Here is a 22,042-nt window from a genome sequence, read left to right as displayed (position 1 = left end):
CCCAATAATTGGTCAACGTTTTCATTAACTCCCTGAACTTGGTTCTAATCTTCCAGCATGCCATCATCTCCCAGCTCTACTGCCCCCTCTTTTGTCCCTCTGCCCTGGGCCTCAGTCAGTGGGTTGGCACTTTGTTTGGCTCACTTTTTCGGGGAGCAAGAGGGACATTGAGTTCTTTTTTTCTGTTCCCAGTTCTGGATAAGGACTTCAGAGGGGCTGTAATTTGTAACCGAGTGGGAATCGAGCAGAAGATTCACGATTTTCTATTTATTTTAAATTACATTTCTATCCGTTTAAAGATGCTCCTCTGATGAAATGTTGTTGGAATATGAAGCGCATCTTACCTATATGCCTCGCCTACATGCATAAAACATTTTGAGTGAGTATCTAGTATCTACTACATTATTTACTTATTGACCGTGGTTTATCACTGTAGACTCATTTAAAACGTTGAATGTCCCAGTCCCACATTACATCAATAGTGTGAGGGATGAAAAGTATTCTGATAGGCTACATTAACGCATAAGCTCCATGGTGTGATTGCAACGGTCTTCCTCCTTGTCTCGGATGTCCCCTGATCATGAAAAAACAATGTTTCTTTCTTGTCTGCATCCAATAAAACAAGCCGCTGTGCTCAGTGTGCTGACGGTGCTGGGATTTGGTCTGGTTCGTCGTTCTCGGGAGGTGTGACTGCAGCGACCAGCGGGAACTGCAATAATGGGAAATGGGAATCCAAATGAGTCGAGTTATGTTAAAAATGTGGCCAGTGGCGCAAAGTCAGAAATCTGGTTCCCTTCATTTAATAGTCAGATTCAGTCATAATCAGATACAAACCGACACAAAGCTAGCTCTATTGATTGATATTGGCATCAATAACCAATTCGATTGAAGTCGGCATTCTGGATTTCGCCCTAAAGAAACTCGAGAGTTGCCCGCGTTTCAACTCGCAAGTTCCGTAGTTCTCAGAAATGTCTCGTGTGGAGTGACCATTATGACATCATCTTACTTGAAGATTTTTTTGGGGCTCTAGTGGTTATACAACTTGTGTATAGTGTAGGCCTACTTGTGTAGAAGTGTAGCCTGCCTATGCGCGATGTTCGACGCACGTCAGATGATTATAGGCTATCATAACAATAATTATTTCATCATGTCAGATAGTAATTGTAGGATGTTCAAAGTTTTAAATGAAAATGGAAACGGTAGCCTAATAATGCACATGCATTGACTAAACCACTATAGTTACGTAATAGCCATTTGTAAATAGAAGAATGCTGTCTGCTAAGTAGGCTACAACGTGAACGATGCGTTGAGGATGTGGTCGGACTCGGGTCGGGACCCTATGGTCGGGACACTGGGACAGTAGTACGCGGGGATGAAAGTACTGCGACACACATGGCTGTTGTTATTGTTGCTGGAACAGTCCACGTGAGTTCCGAGCAGCGCTTCCTACTGGCTCCTCCGGGACTTCAGAAGGGCGCAGCCTACAGCGATCTGAACACACACACTGTCTGAGAGTGCGTTGAGTTCACTCACAATAGCTGTCCATCCTACAAACGACTTCTCCCTCCTTGGCCGCGCTCAGCTTTCCCCGTTATTTTTTTAATTACTTACTTAAAAACATATATAAGCCTATCCGTTATAGTGGATTTTTTGTAGGCGCACTGGGTGGCGGCATTACTACCCCTCCGCATGCCCGACACGCATGGTAAGTTGACAAAAGATTCGTATCGCTTTTTTTGTTTCATATTTGTTCACACAGGAGTATGTTTGCCATCAGTATATTGTATTTGTTAAGGTTCTACATGGTCAGTTGTGACCGTACGTACGGTTAGATCGAATACGTTTCTGTGCTTGTGACTGCATATGCAGCGATGGAACATCCCGTACGGTGGGCGGTTAATTGTTGATGTGTAGGTTGAGATTCCTGGAAAGTCATGTACTGAACAGTGAGTTCCTCAAGTGGCGCGTATTCTATTTTGAAATGGTTGTTATGGCAAAAGCAGCTTTTATTTTTCCATTTCGGTGATGTATTGAGTTTTCCATACTTGATGGAATGCAGAAGGAGGAAAGGAAATGGAAATGCCTATTGCCTGCAGCTTTTCATCTTGGGCTTCGATCTATGACAGAATGAATGAGCGTTGGTAGGAATACACTTTTCCAAAAGGTTTGGAAGTGGAACGTGACTATTTAAAACCTTCCTTCCAATAGAATAGGCTATCTTAGCAGTCGAACAATAAGCAGCCTAAACTACTCCAGTAGCTCCTAAGTAGCCTACAGTGACCATTGGCTTGCCCATGGATGGCACAGCACACCATTTAGCTACAATCTTTTCAGTAGGGCTGAGCCAGCTGGGCAGTGTCTTTTCCTGGTTTTAAAGACATGCATTACATAAGGTAGTGTAATTTTCAGAACTTATGAGTCTTGTTCTTAACTTCTTACTGTTCTATTATTCCTTCACCCTCTAAGTCATTATTGAAAATCTCACTGAGTAAATATTTTGTGAAAGCACCATAGCCATCCCCACAATATTGTCATAATATCAATATTGAGGTATTTGGTCAAAAATATTGTTTTTGTCCATATCTCACAGCCCTCTACTTGTCATTAAAATAGTTTAAAACATGTAATAGTGTATTTAAACTTGATTCCACCTGTCGATGCAGATGGCTGCCCACATAGAGCCTCGTTCTGCTTCAGGATTTTTGTGTTAAGTGGGAGGTTTTCCTTTCCACTGTCGCCAAGTGCTTGCTCATGTCGGAAACGTTGGACTGCTCCACATGTATAGTGACGTTGAGACAACTTGCATGCAGTGTGCACTATAATAAAATGTAATTATTTGAATTGGAGTATAGAGTTAACATTTGAGCAGATTCTGTATATTATATTTCAACACTTCGCTTATACGTCATTATTACTGCAGGAGAAGAAGCGCAAAGAATGTCTTTCCCACAGGAGCCTGAGCCTCAGGAGGGATAGATTGCAAGTAGGCTAAACTATGGACACAATCCAGTACAGGTGTGGACAAACGTGACACGTGAGTAGTGTACAGTTGAGGCATAAATTAACATGAATCATTGCTGTGAAAGCCTGTTGGTTGGGTCTTCTGCAAGTACAATTAAAATTGGTTTTCATTGCCAAAAGTTACATGAAGGCGGGCCAAGGAATATGCAGACTGAGCTGAGACAACTCCCAAATTATGATTTGGAATTGTTCCAAATACAGATTCAAATTCAACACCAAGTCTTTCATGAAAAGCGCAATTTTTTATCTCCTCTGCATTTAGCTTGTGATATCAACATTAAATAAGATAAGTAAAAGCATCCATTTGGTTAGAGTTGCAAGTAATCTGTAATGTCAGATGCACAATGCAGAAATAGAGAAAAGTTAAGGAAGGATAACTGAAAAACAAAACAAAAGTTAGACAACAGAAAAGTTGTGATGTGATGACCAGTTTACAGGCGTAGTGAGGTGCTAATGTATAGTACAGACTGGTGCAGAAAGGGCATACTGTACAGTACACTTGCATGTCACAACATGACAATGGAATGTTCTGTGACTTGGGCCTCTGTTCTGCATGTGCCTGGGATGTTTGCATAATACAGTAGGTGTGTGTGTGTGTGTGTGTGTGTGTGTGTGTGTGTGTGTGTGTGTGTGTGTGTGTGTGTGTGTGTGTGTGTGTGTGTGTGTGTGTGTGTGTGTGTGTGTGTGTGTGTGTGTGTGTGTGTGCGCGAGTGCGTGCGTGTGTGTGTGCGCGCATGTGTGTAGACATGCTCGGCATAGGCTTCTTATTGTCAGCCCCAAGGCAATAAAGATGTCCATTGAGAAGGTCATGTGACAGCATCACGAGTGAGGGAAGGAATTTCAGAATTTAGGAGTAGGATGAGTTCAAAAAGCGAGAACATTTTTTTCCTCCAAAATAGTTTGGATACAATGGACTAATCCAGAGGTAGGTAGACTGCTAGATCCTGGGTCTTAAACAGGGGGTCTGGGACCCCTAGGGGGTCCTCAAACTTACTACAGGGGGACTGCCAAATCTATGTGTGATAGAAACATTGTTTTAACATTAACCACTTGAACCCTAGCATCCCTGTTCTGGGGGGAACATTCACAGAAAATAGCAGATCTGCAAGCTCAGCTCACAACGTCACAAGGCATCGCAGCATGACAGGCTGCAGCGTGTCAGCCTGCAATGTATAGAGCCAATGGTCAAGTTTACAAAGTTGAGCGTTTAAGTGGTTAGATGTCTGAAAATACTTCAACATGATTCCAACATATTAATAGTAGTGTGTAAACAAACAAACATAAATTTATACTGATGATAACATTGATAGTGCTAACTATCGTAAACAAACGCAACATCTATGAATGAAGCCATCTATGTAATAAATTACAACTCAATTTTATACATGCATTGGGGATCCTTGCTTAATTTCTCTCTCAGCGAAGGGGTCCTTGGCCTGAAAAACACTGAAGACCCCTGTACTTCACTATATGTAGATTATGTAAATTAACTGGGTACTGTGTTGAGGGACAGAGAAGAAGGCAAACTGTGATGGTCTGATGATTCAATATCACACGTTGACGGGAGATATCCACCATGTCCTTAACAGCTATGTGGGTATTGAATTTCTCTCTATAGCTGTTCATTAGTTGAGAATGAGATGCCTTCTTTTTTTAGGCCAATACCTTCTTTGTACATGCTTGCTATACATGTACATTGGTAACCGTATAAACGCATTGTACTAAATAATACTGTCACTCTTAATGTTCTTTCAACTTGAATTGCCATCCCTATAATATTCGGCATGTCATCGTAGGCAAAGAAAAACTTTACAAATCTTTCGAAAATAACCGAACCAGTTCCACCCTGGTGGAAAAGGAGCCATATTTCGGCGACCCTGGTTGTTACGTTAGGCAAGTATTGAATACATAATATACTGTAAACCTTTATAGATACTTGGAGGGATATTCAGGTGTCATAGCAGCAACAGCAGGAAAAGGAGCCTTCAATGAAAACAAAATATATGAGAGAAGAGGGGTGGCTTGGGGGGGGAGTAAAACAAAATATATGAGAGAAGAGGGGTGGCTTGGGGGGGAGTAAAACAAAATATATGAGAGAAGAGGGGTGGCTTGGGGGGGAGTAAAACAAAATATATGAGAGAAGAGGGGTGGCTTGGGGGGGAGTAAAACAAAATATATGAGAGAAGAGGGGTGGCTTGGGGGGGAGTAAAACAAAATATATGAGAGAAGAGGGATGGCTTGGGGGGGAGTAAAACAAAATATATGAGAGAAGAGGGGTGGCTTGGGGGGGAGTAAAACAAAATATATGAGAGAAGAGGGATGGCTTGGGGCGGAGTAAAACAAAATATATGAGAGAAGAGGGGTGGCTTGGGGGGGAGTAAAACAAAATATATGAGAGAAGAGGGGTGGCTTGGGGGGGAGTAAAACAAAATATATGAGAGAAGAGGGATGGCTTGGGGGGGAGTAAAACAAAATATATGAGAGAAGAGGGGTGGCTTGGGGGGGAGTAAAACAAAATATATGAGAGAAGAGGGGTGGCTTGGGGGGGAGTAAAACAAAATATATGAGAGAAGAGGGATGGCTTGGGGGGGAGTAAAACAAAATATATGAGAGAAGAGGGGTGGCTTGGGGGGGAGTAAAACATAATATATGAGAGAAGAGGGATGGCTTGGGGGGGAGTAAAACAGAGGGATGGCTTGGGGGGGAGTAAAACAAAAGAGTGGGCGGGTCAGCAACACCTACAGGTTTGCACTTCCCTCTCAATAAACAAGTCACAAGATCCAACCATCTCAACCAGCACAGCATTTCCCCAGAAACACCTCCTCTTGTTCTCTCCAGCACTCAGCAGGCCTTTCCCAGAAGTCAGGTCAATTTTCCTTTTTGCGCAATAACCAGATATATGCAGGAGTCTACAGTAAACTACAGTTAGGAGGATAGGATACACACCTTTGAGTTTTCACGAAGCATTCATTTGTCGTTGTCACTCTCTCCCAGTTTTCAGGGTCGTGATAGTCTTTGAAAGCCTCAGAGGGGCCTCCCATCATTAATCACTGTCATAACTTCGGAGAGTGTGCATCCAGCAGCATGACTCATAATAGGGACGTGTTGTTTTGGGAGTAAGATGGGAGTACTTCTTTCCTGCTGTCAGCTGATTTCATGTTTACAGCAGGAGAAAGCTGGCTGGCGGAAAGCTCAGTTATGTGCGAGATTAGTTCATTTGTGATAGGGTAGGGGAAGAGATTAGTTCATTTGTGATAGGGTAGGGGAAATTCAGAGATTCGTTCATGTGTGATAGGGTAGGGGAAATGCAGAGATTAGTTCATGTGTGATAGGGTAGGGGAAATGCAGAGTATGTTTTATTAGTTCATGTGTGATAGGTTAGGGGAAATGCAGAGTATGTTTTATTAGTTAATTTGTGATAGGGTAGGGGAAATGCAGAGTATGTTTTATTAGTTCATTTGTGATAGGGTAGGGGAAATGCAGAGTATGTTTTTGCCTTCTTGATGTTGTCTGTACCTATTGCTCTAATACATGTCTGACCACCAGCCATGTCCTTTGGCTCCTCAAAGGCTAATGGAGGAAGGAAACGCATGTTCGTAAACTTGTACTGTTGTGGTGTGCTTTTAAAAGGAATATCCTGAAAGTTTCTCCCAGAGCTTGACTGACTTGGTTCTGACTTCTTGTTATTGATCTATATGGCTGTCTACTACAGGTATATGACTTTCAAGAACTATGTGAAGCTGACTATGCAATCAATCAATTACTATTAATAAACATCCACACCATTTGTTTACTGATTCAGTACTATGTGACACTGAAAACAACAGATTTCATCTGAATGCAAGGTGCTGGTGTGCGTAGATTGTCTATTTTTGACATGCGATACAGTCATGCGATGAGGTATTATTCAGGCTTTATTTTCCCATGAATTGGCAAGGAAGTCTGTCTAGAAAGCGTCCCTCGGGGAACTTCGAAATTAGTCTTTGTTGATTCTGTTTCTTTCAGCTGCTCAAGTTCACAAATATTGATCTTAAGGAAAACCTGTTCTGATAAAGGTGTTGACTTCCACAAAGCACAAGTATGAAAGCCCCACACATGCCTTGAGTAACTATTCAAATTGTTGTCACTTCAGACGGCCAAACATATAAATCCATTTCTCTTTCACATGTTACTCTCCAGTAAACCCAGGAAACTCATAGTGGAAACAAGCTTCTTTCCTGTGTGTACTGTGGCCTGTGTGCAGTGCACGACTGCATGTCCATTTGTCCAACATGAAATGAATGCAGCACTTGTCCCCCACAGGATTTGCATGCAACTACACACTAATTATGTATGTGGCGTACATGACATGTACTGTTAACTGTTGTCCGTCCCTAGTGTTTCTATGATTGTGTGTGTGTGTGTGTGTGTGTGTGTGTGTGTGTGTGTGTGTGTGTGTGTGTGTGTGTGTGTGTGTGTGTGTGTGTGTGTGTGTGTGTGTGTGTGTGTGTGTGTGTGTGTGTGTGTGTGTGTGTGTGTGTGTGTGTGTGTGTGTGTGTGTGTGTGTGTGTGTGTGTGTGTGTGTGTGTGTGTGTGTGTGGTGCCTCATTTTCATCCAGTGCAGTGTGTAACAGTCGTCTCTTGGCCCTCGTCTCTCGAGGCTTGGCTGATACAAAGCTCACTTTGTCACAGTTAACTGGCTTGGGCCCACAGCTGGGCCACTGACTATAAGCGACAGTCCCCACACGTTGCTCTTGGGCCAGAGAAACACCATGAAGGTGTGCTGCATATTGTATGACACATATTGTACGACACAAAAAATATGGTGTAAAATTACCAGATTGTATATGTTTGGCTCACTTTATAATGAATATAAGCATAGTTTCCTGTGCATTGTTTGTGGATGCTAGTGATGCATTCATAATTATGTCAGAAGCGCAGACACAACATAGTGTCCAAGTATGTGATCACCTCTCATCCTGTTTGCCAAATATGCGTAGCGTGTGTGTGTGTGTGTGTGTGTGTGTGCGCGCGTGCGCGCGCGTGTGTGTGGGGTAATCTATTTCAGTTTGTCTGTCAGGCAACTGTTTCCTTTTCCTCACAGCTTTTCAGCCTTCAAAGTGTGTTCCTGTTGTTCTGTCCCAAATAAACAAAGAGCTACTTGTACACTGTTATAATCCGTGTCCTTCATACCTACTGGTATTTACTCAACTGAAACTCAACTTTTTTTTTAGTTTATTTTTGTTTATTGATATTTATTTACGAGGGGTGCATACTTAGTTTAGACTAGTCATTGGTTAGACATGGGTTAAGGTTAGGATTAGGTGTGCTGCCCCGTGGGAGGTTAGGTTTAGGGTGAGGGTTTGAGATAGGTTGTAGTTGTAGGACTAATGACTGGTCTAACCAATGGCATGTCTTTTTCATACACCCAAATGGCAGCACAAACACTAAAACAAAATCTTCAAAGAAACAACAGGCTATGTCCATGAATAACTGAAACCATTCTTAGCGGAAATAACAAATTAAACCAATCAAATCATGTTGAAGGAAAAGCATGTCCAAAATATTGGAGGATATTTTAAATTGGCTGACAAACAATACCATCTTATCGACAAACGTCCTGTTGACAGAGAGGGATTGTTGTTCTGTGCGATATTGGCACTCAGGATCATGATGTTATCACCATGCAAGCTTTGTTAGCAGCCTACTACAATGTGACAATGGCAGTCATTCTCTGAGTCAAAGTCTGTCTCGGTAACCTACATCTTGAGATGTTTGATATTGGGAGAGTCTTGTTAGTCTTGACTCCAGCAAACAAACACATCATAAGCAAGTTTGCTATCATACTAAACTTAAACCTTGGGGAGAACCTCGGGTAGATAACCCCAAGGACGGCTACCTGGAATGTGTGTGGAAACTGAGTCATGGCCTTGGAATTTGAATTTGACTCCAACGATGGATACAACGTCAAGATTATCAATCGTCAGACTATCATTCTGACTTAGTCCATTTGTATAGCTGTTAGCTGATACTATACATTATCTGTGAATTGTGGCCAGATGTGCAAAATTGACAGAAATAACATGCTTTTCCGGCGAATGTCTATTCTGACACTGTATTCTTAAAATGGAAAAGACGGGGTCTAACAGTGTGGATTTCATGTGGATCTCAGAGGTCATGTTAATCAGTTAATGTCATCATCCTGAGTTCTCAACACTGACGTCATATCACTGTGGCGTTATTTGCCTCCCTCAAAAAAGTTATATAATATAATATTGAAAAAACAATAAAACGTGAAAAGTATGCACGTGAACAAGAAATGCGGTGCTGTGGTTTGCAGGATTAGCCACGGACAGGCACACAGACCCTCTTCTAGATGGCTCGGCCAGTCCAGTGCCACACCGTAAAAAGTAACTAGACCCATCTTCTACTCTGATCAATATGAAACGAAGGACAGAAATTACTTTAAAGAAATAAGTGCCTCGTGTCTTAATGCTTCTCAAGGACATATTGTTTTATTAAACATTCCTTGAATGTTTTCTCTGCAGTGTTTCCAGTGTGGCGGGGCGGAGGGACCAGTGGTCCTGGAGCTGGTAGGTGGACCCAGGGCTGGGGCTGGGGCCGCTGCATGCGATGGGAGACAGGAGGGCCAAATGAAGGAGCCCATGACTCGGTGTTGGACTGCCCTGTCTGGTGTGTCCTGTGCCGGGGAGGATGGACCAGGCTCAGGGAGGCTTGTCAGAGACGGACAGGTGCCATTAAACTGCCCACAGAGATGCTTAGCATCAAACTGCCCCACCTCTTTGACACCCACCAAGTTCCGCTCTTTGACACCCACCAAGTTCCCATGGTAAGTGGGGAAGTGAGAAACTCCCAAATGCTGTTCTTAAACCTACTTTTCAAGCAATGTCGGAATAAAATCATGACAGTTCTGGCACACTCCTGTCATTCTCTATCGTTTGGTGAAAGGTGCTCATAAAACTCAGTCCGAGCTTGACGTTCTGATCAAATCAAATATTCTCAATATTATTGTAAGTCTTTAGTCTTGGCACATGCTTGTGAAGTACATTGTCAACAACTAATTAGTCTCGCATAGCCTTTCGATAGCTAGGCGGAGATCTCTGAAAGTCTGGCTGTGTGAAACTAACAACCAATCGCGCACTCTTATCTTTTATCTTTTTCATGTTTTCAGTTTGTATGTTAACGTTGTTTCTTTTATTTAACATATTTTCAAAATAAATTTTAGATTTATACAATCTAATCACAGTAAGAGAGATGAGCAATAAAGTAAGTGTAAAGCCACTAATAGTGCACTAATGAGAGAGAGAGAGAGAGAGAGAGAGACAGACAGACAGACAGACAGACATGTCGCTGTGCATGGCAGGCTTTAATTGAATTGGATTGCAATACTTTACAATTTAAAATCATACTATGATCATACTATCATACTATCATACATACTAATCATACTATTTAAAATCATACTATGATCATACTATCATACTATCATACATACTAATCATACTATTTAAAATCATACTATGATCATACTATCATACTATCATACATACTAATCATACTATTTAAATCATACTATGATCATACTATCATACTATCATACATACTAATCATACTATTTAAATCATACTATGATCATACTATCATACTATCATACATACTAATCATACTATTTAAATCATACTATATTTATACTATTTATTAATACCTAAAGATTGGACAGGGAATTACGCTCTCCTTTTGGTTCTTTATAGTAAAATGTACTTTTGTTTGTCTCCTCTCCTCGGACATTTATAAAATGCCAATGGTAATAACAAAGCTGCAGTAAGAGCCAGTGGGAGATCATTACTGACTGGACACAAGCCATACAAAATATAACTTAATCTGTAAAAATTTGTAGTATTTGATGTATTTTATTTTATGTGACTGGATCCTCAGGTGTTTCGAGAGGATGGCATCATCTCTGGCTATCGTCACCCTCGGAGCTCAGCTCTGGACTGCATCCTCAGCAGCTTCCATATGACCAATGAAACGGTCAACATCTGGACCCACTTCCTGCCAACATGGTGTGTAGTGCACAGGGATTGGAGATGTGTTGGACTGCTTTACACATAGCTAGATCATGTTGCATGCATGATCTTCACGAGAAGGAGAAGTAGTCCGCACACTGTTTGTAGCTCCCACAGGAATTGTATTAGAATAGAAGGATGACAACATTTCGACCCCTTGTGGGTCTTCGTCAGGTATGAGTACAACAACAAAGTTGTTATATACAGATAGGGGCAAGTTTAACAATGCACAAGCCACTGTTTGCAATGACGATAATTATACTGACACATCCACCATGTCTATGAAGTTAGGCTGAGTAGTGTCAAGACAAGAACACATAGAGTAAAACTACTAGAGGCACTAAGGCCAACTGTTAGTTATAATATATAAAAGTGAAGGGTAGGGTGGTACAGACTGAGGTACAGAAAAACTGATACATTTACTGCAACCAAACACAATATAACACTGCAAAGTGACGCATGATCTTCACCTGCATGCATAATTACTAGAAACTAATATTTGAACATGGGAGTCGCAGTGTACTCATGTACTAAGTATACAATTCAAATATCACTGTGTGAAATGAAATATCATCTGTGTGAAATGTTAAATATTTGATTTGTGAGCGATTATAGACCAGAATATAACTTCTATATCTCTGCTGTCGGGCAGAAAGCAGCTAACTCTAAAATGTTCTCTAATAAGTTCAACCTTATATTTTTTTAAACAAAGCAATTGTACCTCAACAAAGTTTGTATTGTGACTTTATATATTGTCAGATACTTGCATGAGAGGGAGTGGAGTTAACTGCTTTAGCAGACAGTTTGAGGGTCCAATGGAGTTGGCTGGTTTTGTCAGAAGCACTTTTTAATACTTTTCATTGGTTCAAGAGTTTTTTAACCAACACAGACTGTTCAATAGCATTGATTTATGAAAAGGTTTATTGTCCTCCCTATGTGAATACACTTGAAAACTAGGAGAGAGGCTCGAACTACTTTTTTTCATGTCCCCCAGGTACTTCCTATGGCGGTTTAGCATTCTTTGCTCCATGCTGAACTTCCTGACGGATGGCTTCGTTTGGCCGCTACTGGTGTACATGCTGCTGATATGTGTGTACCCCTTCACATCATGCTGCGCTCATACCTTCAGCACCATGTCTGCAGAGGCACGTCACATCTGCTACTTCTTTGACTACGGGGCCCTCAGCCTCTACAGCTTGGGTGAGAAATGTGTTATTTTCAGACGAGAACCTAAACATGTTTGTTGAGTTGGAGGCAACTTGTTTGACTCCCCAGAGCAATTGGAAAAGTGAATGAGTAACACGTTTTACTTCTTCATCAGTTATCCAATGAGTTGTCCGTGTAAGTGTACTTAATCCACAACTATGAAATGGCTCACTGAACAACTATAAAAGATTGTACTGGGCAGCTCAGGCATGAATATTAGTTGAATGTAGGGCACTGCTAAAAACAATGCACTTAGATATGTTGCCCTTGATAAATGAAGTGGAATTAAAATGGTAGTAGCAAGGGAGGACTGACAGCACACACAAAAGGAGTTAGGATTGGATTCTGGATGTTAAATGTTTACATTACAGGGTTATACAGAATTTCTTTAGTTCCTCAGTTCAACATGGTCTGCTGCATGTAACCCTGACCACCGCAGAGAAGACAAACAAAGGACAGTTTGTTACCACACAAACCCTTGTGTCCCTATTCTCATTTGGTAAAAGAATAGCTGATCTACAAGCCCACAATTCATTGCGACGCAAGTTACGCAACATGTACAAGCTTGCAGATTGCCTATTTTCGGAGAAGAGATTTGATGTAGAATTGTAGATGGAAAAAAGTAGCGGACCAAGTATTGAGTCAACTAAGTATTTAGAGTTTAGTGGTTAAGGCACATGCACAGCTCAACCCTAGCAAGTTGCAAACCAAAATGGTTCAAGACTTGGTCAAGGCTTTCCTGCTGATTCATGTGTCTTAACACAGCCTTCATAATGCCACACGAGTTGCAAACAGTCTAAAGCAGTGGATTCTCAAACCTTTGTCATTGTCAAGGACCCCCAAATTGTATTTTGCCACGGACCCCTTTCTGAAAAGCTTTTGTGCCAGCATGCCAGGGACCCATCACATTGGGATGCGTTGTGGGCTTGTAGATTGGCTATTTTCGAATCAGTATCATGTATAAAAGGTTAAAGTGGTTAAACTGATTTTTGAAGCTATATTAAGTCATTTTGCTGGAAACCACTGGAACCCCTCCAAGGTCCCCTGGGGGCAATAACTGCTCAAAGTCAGATGTCACTGGAATTAATCCAGATAATAGTTTAATTTATGATTAACGAAGTGATTTAGTTACAACAGGTCACAAATGACACCTGAAAACAGCACATTGTATAGTATAGTCTCATGTGTCCTTAGACGGATGTAAGTGCTAATGTTCAGTTGAGAGCAAAGCCTAGTGGATCACTGTATTTAGGCCACCATTCATGGCTCACTGGGTTGAGTCGAGGTTACAGCCATTGACCAGAACATTTCCAGATGAAAAAGAATTTTGTGAAGTTAATAATCAGAGCACAAAGAACCCTGTTATTCTACACTTAATAAGGTTTACAAGAGTGGGTCGGAATTACATTTGATTCAAGGCCATGTCTTGAACCACATGATTGTAGTGAACCTTACGTGCTCTCGCCAAGAACATGTAACAATAACAAATATGACGAGCTGAAGTTTAAATGCATCATCTACAGCAAATGATCTATGACAAATATGATATGCCTCTCAGTTGCTGTAGTAGACTATGCACTAGGCCTACAGCAGTACATTTAGAATTTATTCAAATTATTTTCCATAATAAGACGCAGCATTGGTGCAGACTCTCCAGGGTGCACCATGCTCGGTTCACCATTTCTAATTATAGAGGAAAATGTCTGGGAAAGATGAGTCAGTCCTTTGACATGATCACTCAGGTTAGTGCTTTCCATCCGTCTAATATGTCGGCAGAAACATCTTATCTCCACATTTTAACTGTTTTGAGTAAATTAATACCCTACTTGATATACTACAGCATCATAACAAAATTATCAAAAGTAACAGATCTACACACTCGAAACGTGGCACGAAGCGGCACATTTTGAGCTTTTGCAATTTTTAATTTTAATCCTGAAAAGTACGTTTTGGACATATGTCCAATATACCAATAAATAAAGTCCAATAAATATTATAAGGTTTCCATCCGACAGAGACGAAGTATACATCAACTATGATGATATGATATGATATAGTATTTTATTGTCAGTTTGCACTGAAATTTGTCTTGCGACCCAGTGGCCTTGTATGCAACACATATACACACATTTGACATAACACAAAACAGAAAGGAAAATACAATAACATACTGTACATAGAAGCATAAGGGCAAAGAACAATGTCCACAGCTCAGTCTAGTCCTGGCCTCAAAGTCGACTGATGGACTATCTCCTCGTATTGGGTGGGGTTCAGAGAGAAAATGCTGTCCTTAACCACTTTCTACAAGAAAATGCCCTGTGGTGTGTTCCTTGGTTCCTCAGCAGGAATTTTAGGTTGTGTTCATCAAAAGATTGAGCCAATTGATCACACCTGTCTGAATCTTTAGTCATCAAAAACGCTTGATGCCTGCAATGGGTGTGAGCGTATTGTGCTCTTCATCTTGCTGTTTAGGCAACCAGCAATGGCCAGAGGGTGGCAGTGTTGCAGCACAATGTTGCATCCTCCATGCACTGTAAACCACAAAAATACAGTAGGGGTGTGGTTTTATCCGCAACTGACCTACTGTATGCTACACTGTCACAAAGAATTGAGTTGTTGGGTTAAACGGATGGTGAGACATATAGTCAAGTCCTGCCATTTCCACTAAGATTGGTGAACTATGGGGAATGTTACTTTTCATCCTGTCATCATTTAAAGTTATCAACTATGTTGACAGATGACCCCCATCAAGGGGTCATCTGTCGACATAGTTGATAACTTTAAATTCCTGGGCATACACATCACAGACACATTCACATGGTCATTGGTCACTCAACACCGAGTACATCCTCAAGAAGGCGCAGCAGCGACTGTACTTTCTGAGGCGCCTTAAGTACAAAGGGACTAGTTAACTTTTATCGTTGTATAATTGAAAGTGTCTTAACTGGCTGTATCACAGTGTGGTACGGTAACACGACCGCTCCGGACTGCAACAGGTTGCAGAGGACCGTTAAAACAGCAGCTAAAATCATCGGCACAGCACTACCCAGCCTCCACAACATCTACACCACTCGCTGTACGGAAAAACATCAGCCACGGCCACAACATCATTAAAGACACCAGCCATCCCGCAAATACCCTGTTCCAACCACTCCCTTCCAAAAAAACGCTACCAGTGCATCAAATCTTGTACCACCCGTCTCAGTAACAGTTTCTTCCCCCAGGCAGTCAGGCTGCTGAACAGCTGACCTTGAACTGTATTGCACTTTCACTTCACTTTGCACTTTTTGTGTTTGTGTTCTTTCTTTGCACTATAGATGTTTGTTTTTGTCCTGTGTATATAAGACTGAGAGTGCTCTGAGCAAAATAATTTCTCTGTATCTATACATATGACAAATAAACCTGAACCTGAACTTGAACTCTATTTATATTATATGCATCTAATATGATGGTCACGTTGATGCATTGCTCCAATGAACAGCAGCGGCCAATGTGTTATCAACGTGTATATAACTATGTGACAAAGCCCTGTCAGAGGATGAAGCCTGTGGTCATAGAACTAGAATAACCATAACTTCCCACAGGGCATGTACTGTATAGTTTCAATTTAAGAAAATAACTGTAGAGTTCCACCCTACACAAACAATGATTTGCTTAATAGTTCTTCACTATCAGCCCCTTAGATCAATGTTTGCTTTGCCTCATATCTTCTTGAATAATGTGTCTCTTTCATTAGTGCAACCCTTAGGGTTTTTGTTTTTTAACAAATCATTAATTAAAGGGTACCCCTGTGTGGTATAGACTCAGAAATGATTGCGCAAGATGGTTGTAAATATAAGTAAATATGTCAAATGACAAAGTTTAATCAAATGTGCAGTTACATACTGTATATATGCCTATATAATGATGGTGATGGCACAGACTCCTTTGCTTCTTTATGATAGACTATTTATATAATTAATAATTATATGATTTGCCCATTAATTTAACAAATCATTCCAGTGGCAGAGACTTGGAATGTATCACATTGTTTGTATTTGGCTTTACTTCATGGTTGTGTGTATATTTACAGTATAGTGGTTTGCAACCAGGCTTCAGTTTAGCTTTAAAATGTACTAAACTAATGAGCTTTTCAAATAATGTGGCTCCTGGCACTGCAATCCTTAATCTGCCACAGAGCTCTTTAGGTACATGATGTGTGCTGTCTCAAATGTCCAAAGGTCCATTTCAGGGCTGCAAATCTGCAGTGTCACTATGCAGTTTTCACTGCATAGTGACAAACTAATTTGTCTTGAGCTGCGCCTGCATGGAGAATTTGCTATAGTGTTCAAACATGTTGCAGTTGCTCTTTAGAGAAGTAAGCATCCTTCTTGCTCGTAGTTTAATATAGTATCCTAGTGTAATGTCACCAATACTAGTGTAGTGTACTGACATTGGCTGGTCTTATCTGTTTGTGTCCCTTTTATGTCCAACCTGATGAATGTCTGTAACATTGATTTAATAAAGCAGAGAAAAGTGTGTGCGGAGTATGCATGAATGTTTGTATTTCATGGAATTCACGTCCAGCACCACACATATTTCAAGGTGCACGTTGATTTTACTCGTGTCCCTTATGCCCATGTATGGAGATCCCTGATGTCACCAATATGATGTCATAGTACTGTACAATGTGTTGTTCGGACAATGTGTACAACGGCTACTCTGACTATGGGTACAACTGGTATTGTGGCATACGTTTTGAAAATGTGTTTTGGTGATATCTTTTTGTTTTTATTGTCAGGCTGTGCCATAACCTATGGGTCCTACGTCATGCCAGACTGCTGGGTCAACAGTTGGCTTCATCAGTACTTTGTACCCATTGCCATTGGCAACACGCTCTTCTGCACCAGCTTGTCCTGTTATTCCAGGTAGGAGCCTGTTACCTACCCACCCCCACCATGCATCTATCTATCTAATCAGGCAGATTATTCCAGAGGCCCGGACCTTGGTATCAAACTGTAAATTGACCAAACCATGTAGAGATCAGAAGATATTCTTATTTTGTGTCCAGAACCGCCAATCCGACTGATATGCCCATATATAGGCATGCCATATACATGTATGGACATAAAAGGACAAGGACAGATGTCCATATATAGGCATAAAAGCTACACTGGCCAGACATAATAATAATAATATAATACAAACAAAATAAAAACTACTTTTATTATAGGAAAAACTAAAAAGGTTAAAATCACACTTGTGTGAAGTGAAGGACGCTCTTATCATCGTACATCATCATGACGTAACATGTCGATTTGCTGAGACTCATATGACGTAAATTCTCCATTCATTGTCAATGGGAATTTCATCATTGCGTAGGAGGAAAATAGCCCATTTGCTCGTCTACATAATTACGTAAATTCTCCATTCATTATCAATGGCATTTAATGTTTGTGTTAGGACAAAATGGCCGATTTGCTCATACACATATGACGTAAATTCTCCATTCATTGTCAATGGCATTCAATGTTTGTATTAGGACACATTTCTACACTATAGCTGAATATAGGAGGGGCTAGTGCCACTCAAAAACTATGAAAGAAAGGTAAAGACGACAGTTTGGGATTAGGTAGGAATACAGAGATCTCCATTATGGGTATGAAATGGACTGAGACTGACAGACAGACAGACAGACAGACAGACAGACAGACAGACAGACAGACAGACAGACAGACAGACAGACAGACAGACAGACAGACAGACAGATGCAACAGGTACAATGAGTATGGTGGCATAACCGGTTTCATTCACGACTTGCGTTGTCCCAAGCACCGGTCTAAAAGCATACTTTTGGCTTTGTGCATACTGCAGGCAAATCTGCTTTGTTTCTCAAATGCAAATACTGACTGTCTACACTGTTATTTGCATGTCATCAGATTAGGTTTGTGTATTCAGACGTAGTCGACCTATCTGCATTGGTTGCTGTAATGACAGTGTAACGACAGGCATGAGTAATTCTGTAATTATACTGACTCAACATAGCCTTACTGACTCTGTACCCCATATGTTCCCCTAGGTTCCTGGAGTTACAGTTCCCACGCAGAAGTAAAGTTCTTAGGACCGGGGCATTCGTCTTTCCATTTCTCTTTGACAACATTCCTCTATTCTACAGAGTGAGTGCTTTCTGTACATTTTTGGGGAAAGGTTTTCTCACATGTTTCTAAAATATTCAGCATGCCATCTGTGGTGATTCTTAATCTTTTTCAAAATTCAAAGAATTTTTCATTTCTTTTTCATCATCATCATTTTGTTTTATTTTGAGTACTACAGATTGTTGCCTTGTTTTCAACACATTTTCAGTCCCAGTTTTAATTATGAACGATTATGAAAAAGAATGCAAAATGCATTAAGCCCGATACATGTTCCTTCTGACATCTGAAAAATCTTCCGGTTCGGACAGGCTTTCCGAACGAGTTTGGAGAGTCCGAATATCTGGGAATGCACAAAAAAGTTCTGATATACCGCCCATCAGAAGTTCGGAATGACGTCAATTTATAGTTAGTTAGTTATATTACCCCCCTTTCCGAAGAAAAGTTTGGATGTCGGAAGGAGCATACAGTATATCACGCTTTATGTAGGAGCTGAGATCAGATTAATGCCAGAAGTCTTTAATACCTTTTCTCGCTAACCTTGAAATTGATGGGAGGGAAAAACGAATTAGAACTAATTTGCTATTTGAATAAAAAGTCAATCATGCGTTACTTTTATGAATTACTTGCATGACTGGAATTATTTTCTCCAATTGGCCTTGCTGTTTTATTTGTCTGCTATTCACTAATTTTTATGTTGCTAACTTTTTTCTGTATCCATCCAATACTTTCTCCAAATGTATACTTACTTCACCTGTTGGCATGCACGCACACACGCACGCACACACGCACACACGCACGCATACACGCACGCACGCACGCACACACACACACACACACACACACACACACACACACACACACACACACACACACACACACACACACACACACACACACACACACACACACACGTGACAGTTAGTGATGCATTTATTTCTCTTGTTTTGAGCTGTATTTGTGTCCATTGTCTCATCACCCTTTATGGCGGACTTATTTTGATGTATGCATCTGTTTGCACGTATAGCTGCTGCTGTGGGGAGGTGACAGTTACAGCGAGGCATTGCCCAACCACTGTTACCACCTCCTCTTCGCTTTCCTCACCTGCTTCCTGTTTGCGTCTCACCTCCCGGAGAGGCTGGCTCCAGGGCGCTTTGACTACTTTGGTATGTCCACCATCACAATTGTACGGTGTGGCTCTGTAGGAGGCGAGCTGTCTAGAAATGGGTCTGGGAAACATGTTTTTAGAACAACACAAGCCTCATCAGAATCAGTATCGTGACGTGACTTTATGCATTGTCAATTTGTCACATACTTGAATGTGTCCTTATATTATCATCCCTTTTGCCAAATACAGCTCAGGTGGATGTAGGAGGTTTTTGACCATTAATGTGGAGATAGTTTATTTATTTCGTCATTCTAATCAATGGGGGACAAACCACCTAACTCCACAAGTTGGAGTTAGGTGGTTTGTCTGACAGTTTGAGGATCCAATAGTTAGCCAAAAAAGTTTAGTCAGAAGCACTTTTTTTGTTTTCATTGGTTAAAAATGTGTAAAACCCACACACACAGATGTAAAGGGTGTTCAATAGCAAATGTTTTATTTGTTTTAAAATATTTAAATGAAATGTATTATCAGTAGCCTATTACGTCTACAAATATATGTTTTGTTGTCAATTGGCAATACTGTAAATGATATTGCGCAAAAGAATAAGGCAATTGTACAAGCCACATAATTGCACTACATTCCAGCCTGTTTCCAAACACATGTAACCTTCATTTGGATTATACCAAATAATTAAGATTTAGGGGAAAAGAATGATGAATTCCACTTCAATGATGACAATGTTTGTAAGTACAATTATGATAAACTCTGATCATGTAAGCTACACGTAATGTGAATCAGGCCCAATCTGTCCTCGCTTAACAACTACTATTGATCGCTCCAGTCAAGCTAGTCACTGCTCACCTGTAAAAAACAAAACAGTAGGTGTACACTGGGTCGCATTTCTGGATGTGGGAATGATCTCTGAGGTCTAATGAAAGAATACTGTTGGTGTTCAATTACTGTAGTTTATCTGACATTATACGGTTTATGTTGTTCCGTGGCTTAGATGTTTTTCACCACTCTTTCAGAAAGCTGAAATGTTATCATTGCACCTAATGATGTGATTCTCTACCTGTACAGGCCACAGCCACCAGCTCTTCCACATCTGTGCCGTGGTGGGCACACACTTTCAGATGGAGGCGGTGATAGCAGACATGTCCTCACGTAGGATGTGGCTTGTGTCCCAAGGAGCCGTTCCATCGTTCCTGGGCACCATCGGGGCGCTGGCCTTGAGTCTCCTCCTCAACCTAGGCATCATTTGTATCTTCAGTGCTCCCCTGCTTTGTAAACCCCATCAAGCTGCCAACCAGACACAGACGTCACAGGGTGAACGCAAGGAACACTGAGGGTATTATAAAACAGCTGCTGCACCTTCCAGTGCAAAGGGTGTGGCTATAATAATTGCCACATATTACGTTATTTTGTTTGAGATAATTATAAATGTTAGTGCTTCTGTTGTGACATTTTTTTATGTTTTGATACTTTGTCTTTGATACTAAAGCATTATGTCTAACTTGTGTTAATACACTTTGTTTTAATATTCACTCGTGTCACTCGGTTTATTCGGAAGCTGAAAACCCAGGTGTTGTTGAAGCCTTTTGGTTATTATGTGTTTTGTTTATAGCTCATGTTTAAAGAGGTGCACATGTAAACATATCAGGCTCTGGGTTGAATGAAGCCTCAAGTCTTAACACAGCACCCAAGTGCCTCATGGTAGCGCTACACTAAATGTTACAAAGTTTACAATATGTTATTCAATATAACAGTGCTGGTTTGGTCAAATCCCAAACTGGACTAAAAGAAAGGTTTTGAATGGCAGGGACTTTTTTTTCCTTCTATTTTTTTTACAAAATTATTCCATCCATGTTGGCCAAAACTGTATGTCACTGGTGCATCTTGATATTGTTTAATAATACTAATGCAAAAATGTAAAAGAGAAAATATATATTGTTTTTGTTACTGTAATATTTGGTTAGTATGGCTTTTTTAATAAAGTTGTAATCAATGCTGGCCATCTCATTGAAATCTACATAATATGATACAGATTTGATTGCCAGACCCTACTGTAAATATCACTATTGATTCCACTCTATAATGGCTTGAATTGATTTGTTGGCCAATGTGGTTCTCTTTGATTGTCTGCCTTATTATGAGCCTTAACCTTTACTTGCAACAGAAAATTTGGTAGCATGCCTGTGATTAAAACACAGGTGGCAATTTATAGGGTACGTACGTTTCTATGGTAACTATAGTTGCCATGTACCCCCTGATGGCTTTTTTCTCTTTTTCTTATTTTTTTCTCCTGCAAAAATACTGTACTGTTCTCTCATTATTTCATCTCAAATTACAGGTTGGGAAGGCCTCCATTTGAAAGTCTTTCATTTTTGGCTAACGTTGTTGGGCAGAAACCTCGTATCTTCATATTTTTGTTTTTGTTTTTGTAAAACAATGCTCTACTCTACTTCATCATACAAGAGTGAAGAGTACACTACTGTGAGCTTGTAGATTGG

The 22,042-nt window shown here is 40.6% G+C and overlaps 1 protein-coding gene across 5 annotated transcripts; it reads left to right on the top strand.

The window, feature by feature from the left end:
- The first annotated feature begins 172 nt into the window (after nt 1-172).
- On the top strand, nt 173-21,551 carry paqr6 (progestin and adipoQ receptor family member VI). Of its 5 annotated transcripts, none has more exons than XM_079503947.1 (9): nt 173-379; nt 9,341-9,410; nt 9,549-9,850; nt 10,957-11,084; nt 12,082-12,287; nt 17,074-17,200; nt 18,352-18,448; nt 19,452-19,590; nt 20,613-21,551. In XM_079503947.1, the coding sequence occupies exons 2-9, from the start codon at nt 9,377-9,379 to the stop codon at nt 20,876-20,878; spliced, it is 1,299 nt and encodes a 432-aa protein (XP_079360073.1). In that variant the 5' UTR covers nt 173-379; nt 9,341-9,376; the 3' UTR covers nt 20,879-21,551. The 5 variants fall into 5 exon arrangements, with proteins under 5 accessions (XP_079360073.1, XP_079360075.1, XP_079360074.1 ...); XM_079503945.1 differs by lacking the exon at nt 173-379 and adding an exon at nt 1,561-1,705; XM_079503949.1 differs by lacking the exon at nt 9,341-9,410.
- Nucleotides 21,552-22,042: the final 491 nt, after the last annotated feature.

The sequence above is a fragment of the Electrona antarctica genome (genome assembly GCF_951216825.1).
Source record: "Electrona antarctica genome assembly, chromosome: 6".
Taxonomy (NCBI): domain Eukaryota; kingdom Metazoa; phylum Chordata; class Actinopteri; order Myctophiformes; family Myctophidae; genus Electrona; species Electrona antarctica.
This window is presented reverse-complemented; position numbering and strand designations above follow the sequence as displayed.